At 35.7% G+C, this 21,381-nt stretch overlaps 2 protein-coding genes across 3 annotated transcripts in view; both read right to left on the bottom strand.

The window, feature by feature from the left end:
* sycp1 (synaptonemal complex protein 1) overlaps positions 1-1,727 on the bottom strand; it is an 85,132-nt gene extending 83,405 nt beyond the window's left edge. The window contains exons 1-2 of the mRNA XM_051924314.1: positions 1,640-1,727; positions 870-992 (exon numbers count right to left, since the gene is read on the bottom strand). Coding sequence (XP_051780274.1) covers positions 870-977 — 108 coding nt within the window. The 5' untranslated portion in view covers positions 978-992; positions 1,640-1,727. The remainder of the gene's footprint in view (positions 1-869; positions 993-1,639) is intronic.
* Positions 1-21,381, bottom strand: part of slc25a55a (solute carrier family 25 member 55a) — a 640,168-nt gene that overhangs the window by 431,033 nt on the left and 187,754 nt on the right. The gene's annotated exons all lie outside the window — the stretch shown is intronic.

Here is a 21,381-nt window from a genome sequence, read left to right as displayed (position 1 = left end):
TCCTCCCATGAGTGTTATCTACACTTGACCACAAACAGAAGTATAGTCCTGCCCTAGTTAAAAAAAAAGTATAGATACTCAATAACCCTTATAAACCACCTATATATTTGTTCTGTATTTAAATGAAGTTACAAAAGTTCTTCTGCTATACAAAACGCTGTTACACCCTTTAATGTGATCTACTATCATCCACACTAGAATTCAGAGCTGTTGTCATGTAGCCAGTGTGCTGTATGAATTGTAAATTCCTGATGACAGTCTGTCATTAGGTGCTTCTGGGCAAACAGCAAACAAACTAGTACTTCTTTTTCTCCAGATGATGATGGAACCAAAAAAAAAAAATGTACTGCAGGGTTACTTTTAGATTGCACACTTGAACATAAAAATGTAAACGTCTTCCTTTAGGATGATGTGAAAATAAAATCAATGACTATACTATATAGGTACTATAATTTTGTCTCTTAAACATTACTCGCCTTTTTTACATTGAAAATGCTATGTACCAGGTTTTTTTTTTTTTTTTTTTTTTTTGAGTCCTCTAAAACTTCAACAATATCTTGGGAAGCGAGGAACAATTGTTAAGTTAGTTAAAAAATATTCTAAAAGATTAAAAACATATCTTTTGGTAGATGTAATAGTAAAGCTTTTTTTTTTATTCCTGGACAAGAACAAGAATATTAATTCTTAGCTCTTCACTACATCTCCTTTAGAAATGCTATATACAGTGTATAACATTAAAGACTGAACACTTAAGAGTCATTTATTATTGCAAGTCGGGTCTTGTAAGTTATATATTTTATTAAACAAGGTTTTGAAATTGAGAAAGATTCATATAAAAAATATCACAGCATTTCAAGACAAGGGTTTACCTGAACAGACCCAATGTTTGTAGTATTTTCTTGAGGTTTAACAGCTAAAAGGGAGTTGAAATTCATCCTGGGAGGTAAAAAGAGTTTCACAGGTCTCTCTGTTTCCATCTTGCACTTTAGAGACTAGAAAAAAATTAACAAGTAATAAACATCATGAAACATGTGGCAGCATCCTATTTACATTGACACATTATGGTTTATTCATATTTTTGTGGGAGCAGGGAAGCTTCAGGAGAAAAGGAAAGCAAGGGAAACACCGGACAATGATCAGGTAGTCCTGATATTTCTCACTCTGATGTATCTCACTCTGCCGAGTGAATAAAATGAAGTGGTAATGTAATTTTTGTAGAAGGTAATGCTTAAAAAAATAACAAAAGGTTTAAACTAGTTTAATTGTTTGTTAAGAAACAATAGACTGTCTTTTTGTTTAAACTCGCATGAAAATTGCCCATTACAACTGATTGTTCCACTTTAATTTGAAACTTCTTAGTTAAATTTCCAAAATATACAATTTTCAATAAAAATATATTTTCATTGTTTCTCACATTATGCATTTCCCATAACACAAATTCTGAAGCAAATGAGAGCAGTAAAATAGCACATTTACATTATTTTTCATTTGTGATCAAATTTATTTGAATTAATCAGTTTACAAAAAGAGTTATTGCTTTCATTGAATAAATAGTCCTACATTTAAAATACCCCTCATGCTACCTTTTACACATTTAAAAACATTTTAAGCAGTTTTTTTTTTTTCCTACATACGGTACCTAAGATATGATGTCAACATCTGACAAGCTGTAATTCAGAAAGTTTGTCATTCTTCTTCCAATTTTTAGAGTTCAGAGTTTTAAATGAGGGGTACTTGGTCAATGGTGTACATCTCAAGAAAGTATGGCAGTGGTGGGGGGGAGCCTTCTCAAGTCCTAGAGAAAGAGTTAATTTAATTAAACACTTTTTGCTAAAGTAAAAAAGGTTTCTGGTTAGTAAGTTAATGAATTCAACAAATGACAAGCAAATAATAATAATAACTGCTGAGTTCCCCCAAATGAATCAACAGCCATCACATATTTTATTTCAAATTACAGTAATTAGGCAGTCCTTAATTTTCAATTTGAACCTAGGATCAGGACATAAAACAGGAAAACAGATGTTCAAACATGCTTTCTCATTTCCAGCATTTGGCATATTGACTGCTTGAAATGAGGCATCCCTAGGTTGATTATTTAGTCATAAGTAGTTCTCAGTGTGGACCTTGTAGATTCGCCCAATATAAAAAAGTATCTATTAGAGAATTATAATAACATTCACTGGTGAAAGCAATATACAGTAATCCCTCCTCCATCGCGGGGGTTGCGTTCCAGAGCCACCCGCGAAATAAGAAAATCCGCGAAGTAGAAACCATATGTTTATATGGTTATTTTTATATTGTCATGCTTGGGTCACAGATTTGCGCAGAAACACAGGAGGTTGTAGAGAGACAGGAACGTTATTCAAACACTGCAAACAAACATTTGTCTCTTTTTCAAAAGTTTAAACTGTGCTCCATGACAAGACAGAGATGACAGTTCAGTCTCACAATTAAAAGAATGCAAACATATCTTCCTCTTCAAAGGAGCAAACAAATCAATAGTGCTGTTTGGCTTTTAAGTATGCGAAGCACCACGGCACAAAGCTGCTGAAGGCGGTAGCTCACACCCCCTCCGTCAGGAGCAGAGAGAGAGAGATAGAGAGAGACAGATAAAAAAATCAATACGTGCCCTTCGTGCTTTTAAGTATGCGAAGCACCGTTCAGCATGTCGTTTCAGGAAGCAGCTGCATAAAAGATAGCAAACGTGAAGATAATCTTTCAGCATTTTTAGACGAGCGTCCGTATTCTAGGTGTGCGAACAGCCCCCATGCTCACACCCCCCTACATCAGCGCAAGAGAGAGAGAGAGAGAAAGTAAGTTGGGTAGCTTCTCAGCCATCTGCCAATAGCGTCCCTTGTATGAAATCAACTGGGCAAACCAACTGAGGAAGCATGTACCAGAAATTAAAAGACCCATTGTCCACAGAAACCCGCGAAGCAGCGAAAAATCCGCGATATATATTTAAATATGCTTACATATAAAATCCACGATGGAGTGAAGCCGCGAAAGGCGAAGCGCGATATAGCGAGGGATTACTGTATAATATTAAAAGACTATTTGATGATTTTAGGTTTGGTTTTCAGCACTTACAACATGTGAAAACACTATTTGCATCTATCAATTTTTACTGCCTGTTTTTCTTTCCTCACTTAAAGGAACCTTAGTAAATATCCAATGCATTTTATGAACCAACTATTAATAGGATGCCACTTGGTCAGCAAATACCTATAACTTTTTTGGCATCTAAAAGGAACTTTGCTTTAATTTCTTTTTTTAAACGCATGATTGGCTGTTGTTTTGTCCAGGATTTACCTTTTCTTTGCTGTTAGGAGATATACTGTATGTCTACGATGCACTAATACTTGGCACCCACTCTGAAAACATATTAATAAAGGATATGACACCAAAGGATACTGAGCATGTTAGTTGGCTAAGAAAGACCTGCACTTCCAAATATTTCCAGCTGAAGAATGCTAATGGCAAGTAAGGGTGGTCATGGCTCTCTGACCTTCAACATCATTCTGTGCCAATTGAGTGAAATGAATGATCCAGCCAAAGCACAACAATGGGTACCTAGTGCTTAAATGTCTCATAGCTTCATCCATTAAAGTGAAACAGAGTTTTTTATACTAAGATTTCTGACTGGTTACTGTAACAGTATGGCAGTAAACATAGGAATGGGCTGGGGCAGTTCCTAGGCTGACATTGTTCATGGAAGTGTGCTGTTTTCTGTCTCCAGAGGACTGGGAAATTTCTCACATTGCTCAGTGTGACAAGTACGTACGGCTGGTTCATGTCTCAGGAGATGCATTTGCCAGAGGATCACAGAGATAATCGTTGGCAGGAAACTGTTACAAAGTTGTTTTCATTAAAATCTATCGGGCAAGACACTTGTTAGGGTATCACTGATTCTTGGCATAATTTTCCTTGTTTTAGGAACACATTTCCTTTCAGGTGTCTGCACTTTTTCATTGATAGAATAAAAATGTAAATAAAGGAGTTAAACAGCATGAAAACATTTATAAGTCTGAAGCTGTCTACCATGGAATTACTACTTCACATAAAATGCTGAGGAAATCCAAAATAAAAATGACAAAGAAAGTATAATTAAAGCAGACAAGCTGACATTTAACAACTTAATAACCTTTTGGATGAAGTATTGAGAAAAATTAGAAATTACTTATCCAAACAAACCTGATACTGTATATCAAATAATCAACTTCTTGATGCTCTTTCTAAAAAGTGGTGACTTTTAGGACAGAAGGTTGCCAGTTTGAATCCTGTAAACGACAGAAGTGACTCTACTCTGTTGGACCCTTGATGTTAATCAGCATCCAGCTTTGCAAGCAGATCCTCCAACTTACAGGGAAAACTTGGGGGTTGGTGGCAGGACTGACACTCCAGACACTGTAAAAAAAAAACCTCACACTGTTCCAGTGTTGTAGTGAGGTGCCACACATTGCATTGGTTCATCATGTGGTGGGTGTGGCAACACTCTGTGTCAGCGCACACTCCTAACCTTTTCTTGCTAAAAGACAACTGTAGCATCATACTCCACCTACTCAACCAGGTAATGCTGGCTAACTCAGCCAGTACAAAAAACTAAAACTTCAATATAATTTGGGTCCATTTCAATTAAATTGAAAAAAGAAAAACATACATTTTAAGATATAAATAATGGGAGTATTGATTTCAATATCAAATATTAAGAAATGTATACAATAATACAATTCAGCTATGATGATTTCCACAAAAAATTATAAAACATGATTTAGGTATCCTTCCCTATGATGTCAATATCCATTTACATAACTGTTAATAACAGAAGAAATATTATTTTATTTATCTTTATTTATTTTCTAATTGAAAGCTGATTGTATTGACTCCATCATTAAGGTTTGGGATAGTTTTTACAGCAGGATGCCCTTCCTGACACTAACCCTCCCTATTTATTTGGGCTTGGAACTGGCACCAATGGGCTCATTTGCCCTCCTGGTGGCTAGATTTCCTCTAGAGGCTTGACTAGCGAAGAGATGCAGGACTGAGCTGTTTGGAGAAGGTAGATCAAGAATGTTGACCACACATAAAAGTGGGAAAAGATGAACAGGAATAATAAGAATAATAATAATAGGAAGAAGATTTTCTAATTAGGTTACAATATATGGTCTGTTTATATGAACACAGTAAACCAATATACCTGAAGAAGCAGACTTCACAAAGTAGTAATTCTTATATCTCATACTGCCCTGCTCAAATGCATTATTTCAATCTTTATATTTAATCAACTCACTTCTTTCAACTTTAAGGAGCCAGAATCATGTTCTTTCATCACTGGATGGGACACAGGAACAATCCTGAACACGGAACCTCTGAGTTGCAATTACAACTCACACATACACCCACACCCATAAACAAGCAGGACATGAGAAAATGTGCAAACACCAATGACCTAGGCAGGACATAGAATAAACCTAGTCTTTTGGAGAGGTGAGGCTGCAGTACTATTAACAAAAAAAACATGGTACTCTTCAAAGACTGTAAGTAAACACTGAAATATAAATAATCACTTTCAAATTGAAAATTCCATCTGTGTATGGCATAAGTTGCAGGAACAACCAGTGTTGCACTGCAGTACATGGTTTATTGAGTCATACTCAAATATACACCTCACATGGGGTACATTATTAGAAAGAAAAAAAAATGTCACATATACTATTTCAAGTTCATTTGCAAACATCTTTGAAACTAGCTCTTTCCTTTATAAAACATCTAATATTCAGTAAGGGATATGGGAAGAGATACTAATTGATTTTAAATTTATGTGCCATCTTTACAGATTGTATTTCTTGTGTTTCAGTGTTGTTACCTACTCTATTTTGTACTATTGTGCACTAAACACAATATTACTATTTTTTCCTTTTAGCTCATTATGTTATTATCTAAGAATGCAAATATGGCAAACCTATTATAGTTGCACTGATAGTATGAAGATGTGATACTGTGCCATTACTCTTATCTCTGCCTATAAGCACTCTTGATGAGAATGTTGTTCTAGATAAAATTACATTGTACATATTTTGTTATGCTGATTCAGTTTCAGTCGTCATGTAGTTAAACAAAAGATTTTAACCAATAAACAGTCAAAATGTTTTAAAATAAACTAATGAAACTGTAATAAAATCCCATCTCAACCAGTAAACACGTATAGTCCACCCTTACCACCAATCTCAACATGAAATTCATACCATAAAACAAACAAAAAAAGTCTAATACGAGATAGATAGATAGATAGATAGATAGATAGATAGATAGATAGATAGATAGATAGATAGATAGATAGATAGATAGATAGATAGATAGATAGATACTTTATTAATCCCAAGGGGAAATTCACATTGTAATAATACCACCAGCTAAACCCTAAACCACTCTAGAGCTTTGAGCAGAGATAGGTGAGACCGACAACCATGGAAAGGTGCTTAAATATAGGAAAAAATAATAATAATAATAATATTAGAGCAAGAGCAGGGTTATATAGGACTTTAGTGCATCAGCTGCCACAACAAATAAGTTGATAGATTTAGAAGAATTACACAGGTGTGTACAGAAAAAAATTGTTTTGATTATTTCATGTGATTTTTATATTTCTTGGAAGCTGCATTCAAAAATGAAACATTTTTTCTCCAACACATAACATTTTTTAAAAAGCACATTTTTCTGTCAATTAGACTTTTTTATTTATCTATTATTAAATACCACTTTACTTTAATGATACTTTGTGTGAATGTAATAGTTTCTAATATTAAAATCTGTTTAAAGCAAAACAGTCATTCCATTCAATGCCAAGGTCAGAATATAGCTAGAATTGAAGATGGTTCAATGAAGTCATAACAGCAGGTAGCACCATTTGAAGCTGTTAGACTTGTCTGGTCCTACACATTCCACGCCAATGATACAGTTCATTCATTGGGAATAGCCAGCTAGGAAAAAGTTGCAGCTTGGTGCCAAAAACATCATCAGACCTTGCATGGTGGACTAGATGAAGTGCTGCTACTTCCTTTTCATTTTAAGCTTGGATTAATGAAGCAGTTTGTCAGAGCCCTATCAAAAGATGAAGACTGTTTTAAGTATTTATGCCAAAGGTTTCTAGTTTTGTGTGAGGCTAAACTGAAGGAGGGCATTTTTTGCCAGACTTCATATTAGAAAAATGATTTCTGATGCAGAATTTGATAATGTGATGGAAAAAGGGGATTGGGTATTGTTCAAAGAAGTCATTTCTACGAGTTTAGGCAACAATAAAGATCGAAATTATAAAGTTACTGTGATAAAACGTATTAAGGAATTAAATTATAACATGAGTTTGAAAGTTCAATTTTTGATTTCGCATTTGGAATTTTCCCTGAAAACCATGGAGTGGTGAGCAAAGAGCAAGGTGAAAGATTCCATCAGGATATCAAGGACATAGAAAGAAGGCACTAGGGACGTTTGGATGTTAGTATGATGAACACAACAAAAAAAGTGTACAAATGACGGACCACCCAAAAAAAAAAAAAAAACTAAAAAGTGACAGTAAATAGAGAACTTATATGTAAATCCATGAATATGTATTTCTATTTCTACATATATATCATTGAACATATTAAATTGTTTTAGAACATTCTTAAATGTATTAATGAACTATGTAATTTGTTAACTAATTTTAATTTCTTTTCAATTCTGCACTTTAATGTGATGTAATGGCAGCAATTTGAATTTCCCATTGGGATTAATAAAGTATCTATCTATCTATCTATCCTTTTATTGTGTTCATGAATGCCAATAAAAATAACCATTAACAACAAACAACTTTTATGAGTTTAATTTTGCAGACCTATGTATTAATTTTAGCAGTGGACATTTCAAGATGGACTAAGTTCAAAAAATGAAACAACCTATGTTGTGCGGTCATCAGTTATGGTGTTTTCCAAATGAAACAGCAGCTACAATACCCTATAAGAAGACTCTCTTTTGATAACAGTTAAAAGAAAATTAATCTTAAGCAGGGACAAAGAAAGAAAAAATGTTATTTTACTGTTTAGTATAAAGGAAATCAAATGGGTAACTGCAGTCCAAAATAGAGACACTTGCACTCTCCTGGAAAACCAAAAGGAAACTACTAGGAATATGTTGTGAACACTAATGACACAACAAATCAGGTACCATGCCCATTTTGTGCCACTTTCCAGAGAACAGAATGTTGTACGAATAATCTGCAGTTGTGAAAACCGATAGTCTGGGTTTTTTTTTTTAAGACAAACATACATTCTTGACCACTGAAGGACAGGTTTATTTGTAGAAATAAAAACTATGCTGTGAGATTTTTTTAGGTAAGGAAGACATACTGAAACTTTCAAAGTAATCATGAGAGTCGCGAGTATTGCATGTTGATTAGCACATGCAACTAAGAATTTCACTTTGTACCTTTAACAGTAATAACCTTATAAAAGGTCTCAATCCAATTCTGGGTTTCAGTTTGGGTGCCTGTGCGTATCCTAGCAGCATTAGGTTCAAGGCAGAGCCAACGCTGGACAGAGAGCCACGTTGCTAATTTAAACAGCCAATAAAACAAACTTGCACCGTGTGGGAGGTAAACCAGTGTGACCAGCTGGTTCGTGAATGCTAAACCACTCGACATCTTGTATATTTTATTGCTATGGCCGTAGTGAGAAGTCAAGCAAAATGACACATTTTATTGACTAACTAAAAAGATTACAACATGCAAGCTTTCGAGGCAACTCAGGACCCTTGTTCAGGCAAGATATACAGAAACTGGAGTTTCTTGTGTTTATATACTCACTAGGACTGAATGATTAAATTTGTTGTCCGAAAGTAAACTCCATAAGACTATTAGACAAACTGACAGTAACTAAAGATAACGCACAAATGTTAACTTTACAAACAGTTTTCTATGTTTTAACGCCGTCTACAGCATACAATAAGATTCCTAAAATCGGTTTGTCCGTCGTTCTGGAAATTTGTGGTTTGAATGAGATGTGCCGATTGTAAGATTTAAAGGTGGCATTAGGTTCAAGGCTGAGTCAACTCTGGACTGGGCGCCATGTTGTTAATTTAAATTGCCATTAAAACAAACTTGCACCGTGTGGGAGGTAAACCGGTGTAACCCGCTGGCCCGTGAAGCAGCAATGCTAACCACTCGACATCTTGAATATTTTATTGCTCTGTCCAGAATTATTAAATATGTCGTCCGAAAGTAAACTTCATATGATTATTAGACAAACTGACAGTAACTAAAGGTAACGCACACATGCCAACTTTACAAGCCGTTTTCCTGGTTTTAACGCCGTCTACAGCATACAATAAAATTCCTAAAAACGGGTTTGTCCGTCGTATTGGAAACTTGTGGTTTGAATGAGATGTGTAGATTGTTAGATTTAAAAATGGATCTTTTTTTGATTAATATTAACGATATGGCTTACAAATCTCCTAAAAGCCCGTGCTTCCAATCAACCCAACAACCAAACTGATTAGTCAGTGCAAGCACTGGAAACAGCGTTACAGAAAAAAAATTATAAGTACAAAAACATACTGTTATATACATGCATCATATTAAAAATACATGGCTCTATGCGAATATTAGGCTAAAAGTAATACTTACTACATACAGCAAGTTATCGCACAGCAGTCACAAACGCAACAAACCACATCAAATTCGAAAGATGCCGGTCTGTGAAGCGGGCGCGAGGCGCAGGAGTGCAAACACGTGGCATCACGTGACCACCCGCGAGTTTCCCGGTCCACTCGCGCTTAATGAAGCTGCACCGGAAACCGGAGTTGATTTTGTGAACGCGTCAGTTCCACGTGTTGAGCCGTCGTATACCCGCGAAAGCCTATGTCTATCGGAAAAAACTCATGAACCGATTTTGTTGAGCTGTGTCACGCTTGATGTTTATAGAAATGTGTCGAGACAGTTCACTTTTTTCGTTGCGATATCTCGAACAGATCGCGCCCAACGAAGTTTTAAATTGTCACAATTTCCAGTTTCCGTTGGCGAATTTACGAACTTGTCCATCTTAAAACGGAAAAACCTTTTGTGTGAATTCTGAATTAAGAATCAGTTCACTGTTTTCAGTTTTACCTTGAGAGATGGTTTCTTGAACTTGTATGTCTATTCATTTTCCAAATTTTAAGGACATCAATCAGAGATAACTGTATACTTTGCCAGAGGTGTTCAGCTTGTCGTCTATCGTGCTGAATTTTAATTTTTAATGTGGAAAATGTTAACGAATGTCTTTCAGCTGAAACCTAGAACAATAGGGAACTTAAAAATATGTTTACGGATGGCTCTTTTCTTGCTTTCTACAGACTGCACTAAACTCAGTATTTGTTTCCAAGGCTTTTGTCTGCTTGCTGTGTGCATGGAATATTTATTTGGCAGCACATACAGGTGTCAGCAGGTCTTCTCACAACTGGCAGTTTGTTGAAGCAACTAAGATTACATCTTGCCTGAGAAGAAGGAGCCTGAGTTGCTTCAGAAGCTTGCATATTGTAATCTTTTTAGTTTGCCAATTAAAGGTGTCATTTTGCTTGACTTCTCATTAAAACAAGTACAGAATTCTACTAACAGTTACAATCAGTGGTGTAGGCCCCTGTGCAGTGCCCTGAGGTGGGCCCCTGCTGTCTAGTACAGTGTCCATTTTAGGACATCTAGCCTGTTAGTAAATCATTCCCAAGTAGATCCTAGGGGCCGGCTGGGCAGTGACGGCCATGACTGCATCACTAACAGATCACACACTGGTGACAAATAAACCAGCTCTCTAAATGGAATTTGTAATTACTTTTTTAATTGCTTAATTATAGCCACTGTAAGTTAGCAAAAATAAAATAGCTAACATATCTGAAATACCCAGTGTTGCCAGCGAAGGAAATAAAGTGATTTTTTTTTAATTGTTTGAGAAAAATATAATTAAAAAAAAACACAACTTTAAAAACAAAAATAAGTGAACAAATAATGAAGACTCACTAATGTACTTGTCTTGAGTCTTGTATGTATGTTATCATCCAGTTGACGCTTGGAACTGGCCAACTGCATTTAATTTCAAAAGCAACAGGGGCATGGTGGTGCTCAAACATAAAGAATGCTGGCAGTCACCTCCAGTTCGCCCTCTGGTAGTCGTTTCGAGTGTGAACTTGATGATAACATGCATACAAGACCACAAGATCAGCACCCACTCTACCCATAAGGAGGTACAGTCATATGAAAAAGTTTGTGAACCCCTCTTAATTCTTTGGATTTTTGTTTATCATTGCCTGAGCTTTCAAAGTAGCAACTTCCTTTTAATATATGACATGCCTTATGGAAACAGTAGTATTTCAGCAGTGACATTAAGTTTAGTGGACTAACGGAAAATATGCAATATGCATCATAACAAAATTAGACAGATGCAGAAATTTGGGCACCCCACCAGAGATAGGACATCAATACTTAGTTCAGCCTCCTTTTGCCAATATAACAGCCTCTAGACGCTGTCCTCCTATAGCCTTTGATGAGTGTCTGGATTCTGGATGGAAGTATTTCTCACCATTCTTCCATACAAAATCTCTCCAGTTCAGTTAAATTTGATGGCTGCCGAGCATGGACAGCCTGCTTCAAATCATCCCATAGATTTTCGATGATATTCAAGTCAGGGGACTATGACGGCTATTCCAGAACATTGTACTTCTCCCTCTGCATGAATGCCTTTGTAGATTTCGAGCTGTGTTTTGGGTCATTGTCTTGTTGGAATATCCAACCCCTGAGTAACTTTGTGACTGATGCTTGAACATTATCCTGAAGAATTTGTTCATATTGGATTGAATTCATCCGACCCTCAACTTTAACAAGGGCCCCAGTCCCTGAACTAGCCACACAGCCCCACAGCATAATGGAACCTCCACCAAATTTGACAGTAGGTAGCAGGTGTTTTTCTTGGAATGCAGTGTTCTTCTTCCGCCATGCAAAGCGCTTTTTGTTATGACCAAATAATTCAATTTTTCTCTCATCAGTCCAAAGCACTTTGTTCCAAAATGAATCTGGCTTGTCTAAATGAGCATTTGCATACAACAAGCGACTCTGTTTGTGGCATGAGTGCAGAAAGGACTTCTTTCTCATCACCCTGCCATACAGATGTTCTTTGTGCAAATTGTGCTGAACTGTAGAATGATGACTTTAGAAAAGTGCCCCATTTCATTGTCTGTTTTAAAATAAAGCAGCTAAAAACTCAAAACAATAATGTGTTGGAGAAAACCATTAGGCAATGTCAGCAAATTGTAATGTAGCATATTTCCTTTGAGAATTAGCATATACAGGCTTCATTCTGTTTTTTTAGAAACAATTGAGTGTACCATCTCTAGGCTTCACTCAATTATACTTACAAATCAAAACTAAACAAATCACAATGGTTAACTCTTAATAAACTTTAAGAAGTCTTTCAAGAAGTACCTACTCATAAATAACACCTAAATGAACAGCAAAATAACCAGAATAACAAACTGAACATGAAAAAATAAACAAGGAAAGGGTAAATACCAAGCAGGAAAACATTTCCAGCAGGTTTTGTTTGTCATTTAAAATGTATGTGATCAAGAATTATTGACAGTCAAAGTCTCTTACACCATTAATTTTTTTTATACCAAATTACATGTGCATTTATATTAAAATAAACACACTGATTAAGATTGATTAAGGCAAAGCATGCTGTTAATTTCAAGGTGACTAATTATACCATTTAGAAGGTAACCTTACTCCACTGTAAGTGTTATATATCAGTAAGGCAGCTCCGTGCAAAAACAAGCAACGCCTTGCTTGAGAACTGTGTTGACATTTCTAAATTTTATACTGGTTGAAAGACCAAACACTTTGGTTGATTACCAGGCAGATAATAAATAACTGTCATGGAAATTAACACATTACTTCCCTGTTCTTTACAAAGCTAGAGCTCAGGATGATGTTGAGGTGGGCCCCTCCTGTGTATGTCAGAAAGATCATAACTAGTGCTATATTTTATACACAAAATTTAAATGCACACAGTATTTAGAAGTCAGCTGCTGATGAATCAGGCATTTGGCCATGCACTGTATAGTTTCTCACAGGAAATAAAAGGATCCATTGTAAAACTGTATGCTTTATATCATAACAATTACACAGATTAGGGATATGCACAGAGTGGGTAGGTAGTGGTAGTAGTAATACTGTGTATCACACCCCTGCCACTTTCTCCTCATATCCAATTAGGATCTAATCGATTATTTCTGAACACAAGTGTGTGCCTCCTTTTCGTGGCTAAAACTAGTATAAATAGTAATAAATAGCATGCCTTGTTAAAGCTAGGTAGTGTTATGTCTTAAAGAGAAAAGTATAACCCTAGGGTCAGGAGGTAAAATGTTAGTCTGAAATCAAGCACTATTCATAACTAAATGTCAGTCCTATCTTCTGCCAAAGCCAGAACCTGGAAACAAAAATTGAAGTCAAGATTAGAAAGCGATAAGTCAGAAAAAGAGCAAAGCATGCATGTATTAAATATGCACGCACCGGCCTTTATGTGGTGTGGGACATGGCCGTTTTTTTATCCCGGCCAATACTCCCAGGCCGCCAGGTGGAGCTCTCCCTGCAGCATGGAGGTGCCCCGAATACCAGCAGGGAGTCATGGACAGTGGAGTTTTCCTTTACAGCCCTGCTGGATACCTTGGGGGCCAACAGTGGACGCTGCAGGGAAGCCCAGAGACTCTTACATGCCATATAACCCGGAAGTACGTCTTAGTCACAGCGACAGGAGGAATGACGTATTTCCGGGATGAAGAAGAAGAGTTTTTATCTGACCCGGAAGTGTTACTAGTCACATGGACAGAGAGAGCGAAACACTTCCGGGTCATGGACTATAAAGGATTGTGGGAAATCCCAGACAGATGAGCTGAGCTGAGTGGAAGGGTGGCAACGCGTCTGGGAGTGGAGGATTGTTTATTGTAGTGATTATTGTATGAGTATTGTGGAGAGGAGGGTGCTTGGTGCACTGTGTATTAATAATAAATTCAATATTTTGGATTTTATCTGGTGTCTGGCGTATTGTCCGAGGGTTCAAGGGAGCGATAGTGCCCCCAGGCTGTCACAGTGGTCATTCTGGTGATGTCAAATGCCATATATGCTAGAAGAATCCTGAATATGATCACCATAGCATCAGATTAAGCTAACGCCAGAAAATAATGGCGCCCATAATAAAACAAAAGCAGCATGACGGAGTAGCATAAAATAATATTCACCGTCTCAAAAGCCTTATTTTAGAGAAAAATAAACATACCAATCAGATTCATTAGGGTAAGAAACCCCACATTAGACATACACTTTGTCTTATCAAAATACTAGAAACCTATGAAAAAATTAAAGCAAAACACCTATCATATTAGGTAGGGTATGGTTTATAGTTCCCCATGGAAAAAAAGGTGGGTCTATGATTGATATTAATTCCACAGGAAATTAATTATAAATATTTTTGTGCTGGTCAGCTTAGTTGGTATGACAATATGACTGGGAAGGTAGATGCAATATGTATGCAAATGTCTCACTTATTCATTTTCCTTATAACGCTAGCTTTTCTGATTGGATTGTGAAAGTTAACAGGTGCACCCCACTTTGATAAAGTGTTAGACATTTATTAATTAATTTATACCTATCAATGTAAAAGTACTGTAATCAGGCAAAGAATTTTAAAACCATAGGTGTCTTTGAAAATGTAATTCTGTGTGACTGTTCACCATTAGAGGAGAAGTAAGGGACCTATTTTGGGTTTCAGATTTTGGCAGTGCCATTCAAACTCAGGCAGGTCGGGTCTACTGGCAGAGCTGATAGTATTTTATTCTGCATACACCTGTCCAAAGAATTTTGCTCAAGCAGAACTGAATATATACTGTACTGTATATATACATTTCTGTCATTTCACCTTTTAATAGTCTTTTGCTTAAAATGAAAAGATTCACTTCCTTCAGTTTTTTCCTTTTAGCTCATACCACACAGCCTTGAAATCTATTAAGCTTTGTCTATACTTTCTTTATTCTTATGTCCATTTTGTTACATGGAGACATGTAACAGTGTTCCAAATGTGGCCTGACATATGTACTGTATTGTAGACCTTTAGGCCTTCTTTAATTGGAAATCTTGTAATTGTATGCATCCTAGAATTATACAATATAAGCCTTCTTAATCACTTCTGCACATTGCCTGGTTTCAGAGATTAATGTCTGCATTAGAACTCCCAAGTCTTCCTTACAAGGTACACTTTAAAGTTGCAGTTTCCCTTATTGTGGAATCATAACTAATATATTTAACTTTCTATGTGTAAAATCTCACATTTATTTTCATTAAACTACAGCTACCAAATACGGTATCTACCAATGTTTGAATTCTGCCAAAGTCCAGGAATTTTGATTTTTCTGGGTATCCTTCAATCCACATATTGACTGTACCACTTTTCTCTTCCCTATAGATGCTGTAACAAGATCAAAGAAGACAATGTTTTCAATATATAATTGATCATTTTTAGATTTCTCCAACAAAAACCATTAACACTGAAATGGAAATAAACCAGGGATTTAAAAGTAAATCTTAGAAATCCTAACTTATTATTGTTATTGAGCAGTTATTGAGCATTGTTTTACTGAATTTCTAATGTTTATCCTGTTAAAATTTGTTGAGTTTTATTTTCTTCCTGCATATCTATTAAAGCAAGTATTTACTTGGGGATACGTCAAAAGTGTTTAGTTATTTATGAGGTTAATTCTCTAATGTCCTGTCACAGGGTTTGTTCAGAATTGAATAACGGAAATGTGTGAAGTAATCGCTAAGACTGTTAGTGTAGCAGGCTTAATAAATAACTTAAAGAGCATCCTTTGTGAACACAAAGGTGGTCAGGCAGAGTTACAAGTTGCTTGGTGTGAATATCAGTTTTACACCATCTAAGGGATGCTCTTCATAAATTGAAATACTGGGCTAATTTATAGCACTAGATTCTACCATCACTTGAAATGCCTAAATTGTCTTTCAAGTAATTGGGATTATAAGATGCCAAGAGGGTTTCTTCAGTGTTGTCCTGTTTGAAAGCTTGGCACCAGAGAGAAGTGGATATTTAAATTAGGTATGTTTTTTTTTTTTATTACTCAAATAAATGAAATGAGCAAGTTTGAAAATGGATGGGTGAAGAAATCTCTTGTTATATCAATATAAGTTACTATACATAATATAATATAATATAATATAATATAATATAATATAATATAATATAATATAATATAATATAATATAATATAATATATGAATTTTAATATAATATATTATAGTATATAAATTTAGTTTTATTGTGGTGGCACTATGATGCAGTGGTTAGCACCGCAACCTCACAGATCCAAGGTATTGTGTTTGAATCTTTGCTTTGTTCAATGCAAACACAGAGTTTACATATTATTCCTATGTCTCCGTGGGGGTTTTTGTCCAGGTAACCAAATTTTTAATGTTATCACAAAGAGTGCATTTTATGCTAATTGGGTATTCCGTATTAGCCCAGTATGAATGAAAATTGGCGCTTTATGTGAGTACACTCTTTTGTGGAATTGTGTCTCATCTGTGAGTAATTTCTGCATTGCTCCCAATACTGCCAGAACAGTGCCCAGACCCCATTGATCCTGAATTGAATTAAATTGGTTCACGTATGTTGTGTTACAATGTTTTACCTCTTACAATTTGTAGTAGTGGGATGACTCATGAGATTTTTAAATAAGATTGTCAAACATACATTTGAAAGAATGTGAAGTTTGGTAACATGCCTTAGTTTGCAGAAACAGACTGATGGATTTTACATATCTAAAGTAGTCCTTTTGTACCATTACTAAATGATAAATTAATACTATTTACATGATCCCATAGCTATACTGCTCAGTCTATCTCTAACAGTTAAGTTAGTGCCTGCACAAAAACATTTAATATTCTATGAAGAGTCATACCCTTGTTTGCACTACTCGTCAACCATGTTTGATGAACTTTTTAAACTAAACCCACCTTAGCAATAGCAACTCCATAGGCACTGAGGTATACTTGAAATTGTCACATAGTATAGCTCAAAGCAAGGGTTGAAGTACAAAAGATTAAATCTTTTTCCACACATGACATCAAAATAATATCCTTGTTATTTTCAATACAAAATTAAACAAATAAGTTAAAACAGTATAATGAACTCTACAGTTACAGATCATTTCAGAATTTTATTAAAATTCTTTCGGTAAGATTTTTTTATAAATGGTTGTCAAAACCTCAGTTAATGTGTCAAAAGTGAATTAATAGGACACATAGGAAAAACATAGTGATGCCATAAAGTAGAAACCTCAATTGAAGTAAAACAATTTAACATAAACGAACTCCTAATATATCATTGTAATGCCTTCTTTAAACTATATCTACAGATTTCTCAAAGTTTTTAATGCGATACTCAAATATAGCAATCACATATTTGTATACATTTACATAACTTGGGTTGCATGCCCCTTTCCATTCCTGCTGCTATGTGAAATATATAAATTGTTCACATCTTCGGAAAGCCATTTATGGTAATTCTTTATCTTCTTAATAATGTACAAATATACCCAGCATAATAAAATTAGAAGTTATACAGCTCTTAAAGAGGAAAAGGATAAGACTCAGTAAGTGTGAGAGCTCAAATAGCATATGGAATTTGGTAAATTAAGCTTAGCAAATGAGTGTGTCCCCAATCCTCTGCCCTGAGTCATGATTGGGTGCAAAATAATGCAGGAACCAACTGCCACTGCCATACTGTATCACCATATTTTTCTCTGAACACTTTGTAATATTAATAATACAAGGTTTGTGAGAAACTAAATTCAAATGCTAATGTCATAAATGTGTACATTTATACTAATTTTGGTTGAAAGATTAGTATTTTTCGTAAATTCCTGTTATTTTAAAGACATGTGTCATTTGCTAAATTTAGCTGTGAAAACGGCTGCCTCCTTAAATTATTAATAAGATGGCTCACTTAAACATCAAAACTTTGAAAAAGAGTCTGCTGTAGATTAGCTAATGGAATATAGAAACGATATGTTGAACAATGTTTAATCTTGTGACATAACATATCTTATATATATTACACTAGAATTTGAAAATGTATATTTTTTAAATTACACCTTTGTTGTCCAACATGTTGGCACTGAAGGTAGTGGATGTTCTTGGCTGGTGTGCCTTCTTCTGTTATTTGCATTGTCTTTTCCTGCACTCACATACTCCTTAGAAATTTCTATTTGCAATTCTAGAAATAAATGCTCTTGGGATTATTTACTACTTCCATTATTATTTAGTATATCTTTCCAGCAATATGGTGTACTGCTCAGTTACAGTTCTTGCCTTGTACTTTTTCCTAAAATATACAGTATTTCTTTGCTGCTCTCCTGACTAGAAAAGATTGGATGGATTTAACTTTTTAGTAATTAATGTTTATATTTTTTTTTTGTATATAAAGGAAGATCCAGTCAAGATGAATAAATTCTTAGGCTGTATAAAATACAGCATGTTCCTTTTTAACCTACTTATTTTTGTAAGTACTCTTTATTTTATGTATATATTTTTATTGTGTGTACTAGGAAGACTACAACATTATACAACATAATATTAATCTATGACATTGTTGGCTACACTATTTCTCTACAGTATCAATACAGTAACTCTCATAGTAACATTATTATTAATAGTCAGGAGTATCTAATAATAGTAATAATAATAACAATAATAGTAATAATAGTAATAGTCAGAGTATCTGCAGTGGACGCTGCACTAAGAAAAGGACTGATGGGAGGTTAATTTTTGTTCTTCTGTATTTTGTAACATTACATAACGTTACAGTACTGCTAAAACATATTTGTTGAAAACATTGCAGATGTTAAAACCAGTATGGTTAACAAAATAAAGTCAAAATTTTGACTAATTGTTGCATGGTTTATGTATTATAAGTTTTATGTGTCAGCAAGCATTAGGAACACCATTACCAAAGTATAAAAATACTACCAAATAAACAAACATTGATCTGTTTAAAATGAAATCAAATCTACAAAAACACAAAAAGGTGATAATTAGCTTTACTGATTCAACAGACCATTTATCTGGTTTACACAGTTTAGCTGCTTGCTCTCCAAATATTTTTGTTTCCCTTGGCATCTTTTGGGGGGTAAAGACCCATTCTTTTCATATCATCTAACATTACCTGCACCCACAATTTTCTTCACACTTCCTCTGGGCCACATCCCCTTCACTTCCATCTTAGTGGATCTTTTCACTCAATTGTTCTCTGCCTTTTCTCCACATGTTCAAACTATCTATGTCTGTCTCACCTCAGCACAGCAGTATCTCTACACCAAGCCTTTATCATAAAGCAGAATTCATTTACCTCTCCCTCTATGACATTCCACACATCTATTTATCATTCTCACTTCTGTTATTTTCAGCTGTGCTTCATCTTCCACCTTCACTGAACTTATCTTGCTCCTGTAGAGCATGCTACACCTTATACAGCTTTCAGAAATGTTTCTCTTCAATACTAAATAGGCTCCTTTAAAATTCATAATGGAGGAATAACTCATAGGATGCCAGCACCACCATCTGCACTCAGCATGTCACTTAAGTATCAGAAATTTCTTAGTTTCCCCATAAGTTCAGTTGCTAATAAAGTATTTAAATTTAAACTTACAGCATTCTGCACACTTCTTGTACACTTTCTGCCTGCAGACTGCTCTCTTCTGACCCTGTCCTTAATGCACTCAATTTCAACAACCTGTTCATTCATTTGAGTTCGTCCTAACTACTTTATTGTACACATAACATGGTATTGCACCCACCTCTGCCCCTTTGCCTCCAGTCATAACCTTAGTCTTTCCTGTATTTATCCCAAAGCCTTTCACTTCATTTCGGTATCTTCTCCTTTACTTTCACTTTTCATCATCAAAACAAGATGATCGACATACAAGTGCTCTATAGAAATCCTCCATGCACTTCTCTGGTCACCACCTCCATTTCAATCACAAAAATCAAAAGACTGAACAGATCCTTGGTGCAGCCCCACTTTTTCCTAAACATTTTCAATATCCTGTCAGACACCTTCTCCAGATCTGTAAATGAATAATGCATTCTCCTTTCTTTAATCTAATGTTTTTCCTGTATTTGCCTGACAACAAAGGCATCTGTAGCTCCTTATCACCAAGGACAAACCAAATATTTTGTTAACCTTTACTTCTTCTTCTTCTTCTTCTTCTTCTTCTTCTTCTTCTTCTTCTTCTTCTTCTTCTTCTTCTTCTTCTCCCATTAGGGGTTGCCACAGCGGATCATCTTCTTCCATATCTTTCTGTCCTCTGCATCTTACTCTGTTACACCCATCACCTGCACGTCCTCTCTCACCACATCCATAAACCTTCGCTTAGGCCTTCCTCTTTTCCTCTTCCCTGGCAGCTCTATCATTAGCATCCTTCTCCCAATATACCCAGCACATGTTCAAATCAAAACAATCTCGTCTCTCTGACTTTGTCTCTCAACTGTCCAACTTGAGCTGACCCTCTAATGTCCACACTTCTAATCCTGTCCATCCTCATCACACCCAATGCAAATCTTAACATCTTTACCTCTGCTACCTCCAGCTCTGTCTCCTGCTTTCTGGTCAGTGCCACCATCTCCAACCCATATAACATAGCTGGCCTCACTACTCTTGCTGATACTCGTATGTCACAAATCACTCCTGACACTCTTTTCTACCCTGCCTGCACTCACTTTTTCACCTCTCTTCCACAATCCCCATTACTCTGTACTGTTGATCCCAAGTATTTAAACTCATCCACCTTCACCAACTCTACTCCCTGCATCCTCACCATTCCACTGTCCTCCCTCTCATTTACACACATGTATTCTGTCTTGTTCCTGTTGACCTTCATTCCTCTCCTTTCTAGAGCATATCTCCACCTCTCCAGGGTCTCCTCAACTTGCTCCCTACTATCGCTACAGATCACAATGTCATCAGCAAACATCATAGCCCTGTGGCTGGGTTCTTTTGTTAACCTTAACTTGATCCCTGATTATTTTCTCTTGCACTTTCTCAAGCACCTTTATTACCTGCTCCAAAACTTTGAGCACTTGATTGACCCACACTACAATGGATCACTCTTTCCTTTGTATGCTGGAATGAGCACACCTCTTTTCCAGTCTTTAGGAATCCATTCTTCACACACAATCACATTGTAGAGTTCTGTCATTCAACTCCTGGGGCCTCATTCCTCATGTATAAAAGTTGCGTACACTCATTTCCACGCACACTT

The sequence above is a fragment of the Erpetoichthys calabaricus genome, chromosome 3 (genome assembly GCF_900747795.2).
Source record: "Erpetoichthys calabaricus chromosome 3, fErpCal1.3, whole genome shotgun sequence".
In the NCBI taxonomy this organism is placed as follows: domain Eukaryota; kingdom Metazoa; phylum Chordata; class Cladistia; order Polypteriformes; family Polypteridae; genus Erpetoichthys; species Erpetoichthys calabaricus.
The sequence above is the reverse complement of the archived record's forward strand: the minus strand, read 5'-3'. Positions and strand labels throughout refer to the sequence as shown.